This window comes from Capsicum annuum, unplaced genomic scaffold (genome assembly GCF_002878395.1).
Source record: "Capsicum annuum cultivar UCD-10X-F1 unplaced genomic scaffold, UCD10Xv1.1 ctg41250, whole genome shotgun sequence".
In the NCBI taxonomy this organism is placed as follows: Eukaryota; Viridiplantae; Streptophyta; class Magnoliopsida; order Solanales; family Solanaceae; genus Capsicum; species Capsicum annuum.
The window spans coordinates 1-1,555 of record NW_025848567.1 but is presented as its reverse complement, the minus strand read 5'-3'; the positions used below and the strand labels follow the sequence as shown (position 1 = coordinate 1,555).

At 30.4% G+C, this 1,555-nt stretch overlaps 1 protein-coding gene across 1 annotated transcript; it reads right to left on the bottom strand.

The window, feature by feature from the left end:
* Positions 1 to 115: 115 nt before the first annotated feature.
* Positions 116 to 1,549, bottom strand: LOC124891845 (transcription factor DIVARICATA-like). Its single transcript, XM_047403429.1, has 2 exons — positions 1,469 to 1,549; positions 116 to 793 (listed from the first exon to the last, which is right to left on the bottom strand). Exon 2 carries the CDS (start codon positions 781 to 783, stop codon positions 289 to 291), a length of 495 nt encoding a protein of 164 aa, XP_047259385.1. The 5' UTR covers positions 784 to 793; positions 1,469 to 1,549; the 3' UTR covers positions 116 to 288.
* Positions 1,550 to 1,555: the final 6 nt, after the last annotated feature.

The window sequence follows — 1,555 nt, the reverse complement described above, 5'->3', positions numbered from 1 at the left end:
TGTGTGTGTGTGTGTGTGTGTGTGTGTGAGAGAGAGAGAGAGAGTATTTATATTTATTAACGTTCAAAAAAAAATTTCAAATCATTATATATGAAATTGAACTTAAGGCATGTCAAGTGCTCTGGCCCATACATTAGATCTCAAAAACATACTGAAAAATCAAAGTTCTCCAATCTTTAAACCAATAAAACTCAATATTCACTACCGCTACACAACCATAATTTATTACAAGCATGCTTTACTTCATCCAACAAATATCTCTAACTAAATATCCAATAGTGGTTAGACTTAGGGCCTATTCCCCCTAATTGAAGACAAGTACGTCGAAAGAAAAGGGCGAGGAGACACTGGTCTATTTAGATTGTTGTTGTTGTTGTTATTGTTTTGCCCCAAAACAAATAAGTTGCTGCCAGATGCTTCACCTAGATGGGATCTCCCATGATTTTCATTGAAGTTGTTGTTAAAAGTTACACCGCCAAAGGTGTAATTAGGATGATGAAAATGCACTGATGAAGGGTCGGCTTGATGAATGTTGTTATAAGCAAATCTGTTATTACTGTTCTGATGAATAGTCATCGTAGTTGGTGTTGGTGTTTTCATGAGATTAAGGCTGACAGTTCGAATGTCATTGATGCTAGGACGACGACGCTCTACTGGAGTCTTACTATCTTGACGAGAGAAGTACTTTTGAGCATGACTAGCTACTTGAGTCGGTGTCTTTGAAACAACGTAGTATCTTGAAATGCTCTTCCAATCTCCTCTTTCAAATTTGTTTAATCCCATAAGAAACAACCTATATATATCATGTCATATTAAAAATATAACAATTAAATTTGAAAAAAAAAAAAGAAAATAAAATTTGAAATCAAAAACAAATTTAAAGAATTAAGTTTATGTGCACCAAGAATCCAGTTTTACTTATTTCATTCGGGATTACATTAAAAATGAGGCTTATATTTTTGTTGTATCAAAATTGAGAGTTTACTTATAAATGAAATCAATTGCAAAATTACAAATAAAATTCTTCAAGCAAAATATTATTTTCATTGTAATAAAATTCTCACACACACACACATCAATGGTTTTCTCTTTTTTTATATATATTGAAGTAAAAAAATATATGAGAAGATTTTCTGTTTTTTATCAAAATATATTTTTCAAGAACAAAAAGTCTTCATATAAACTAGGTTTAAAGAAACATTAAATCACAAAAAATGAGTAGGTGAATTAATACATAAGGAGATTTTTTTTTAGTACATAAAAGAGTGATAAAAGAATTCAAGTAAATTAAAAGCTTGGCATGCATGAAGCAAAAACGAATTTAAACTCATAAAGAAAAAATTCAACATGCCAAAATCAACATACAAAAGTGTATAATTACACATAAAAATAAAGATAAAAAAAGAGTTCATGTATAAACTAATCATGAATTTTATAAAAAATGAAAAAAAGAGTAAAATTTAATTACTGATGTTCGTTTTGAGTCCATGGAGTTCCCCGACAGCGAGATGGACGACTGTTATCTTCCTGTTGCACATGGTGATGTTGTTGATCA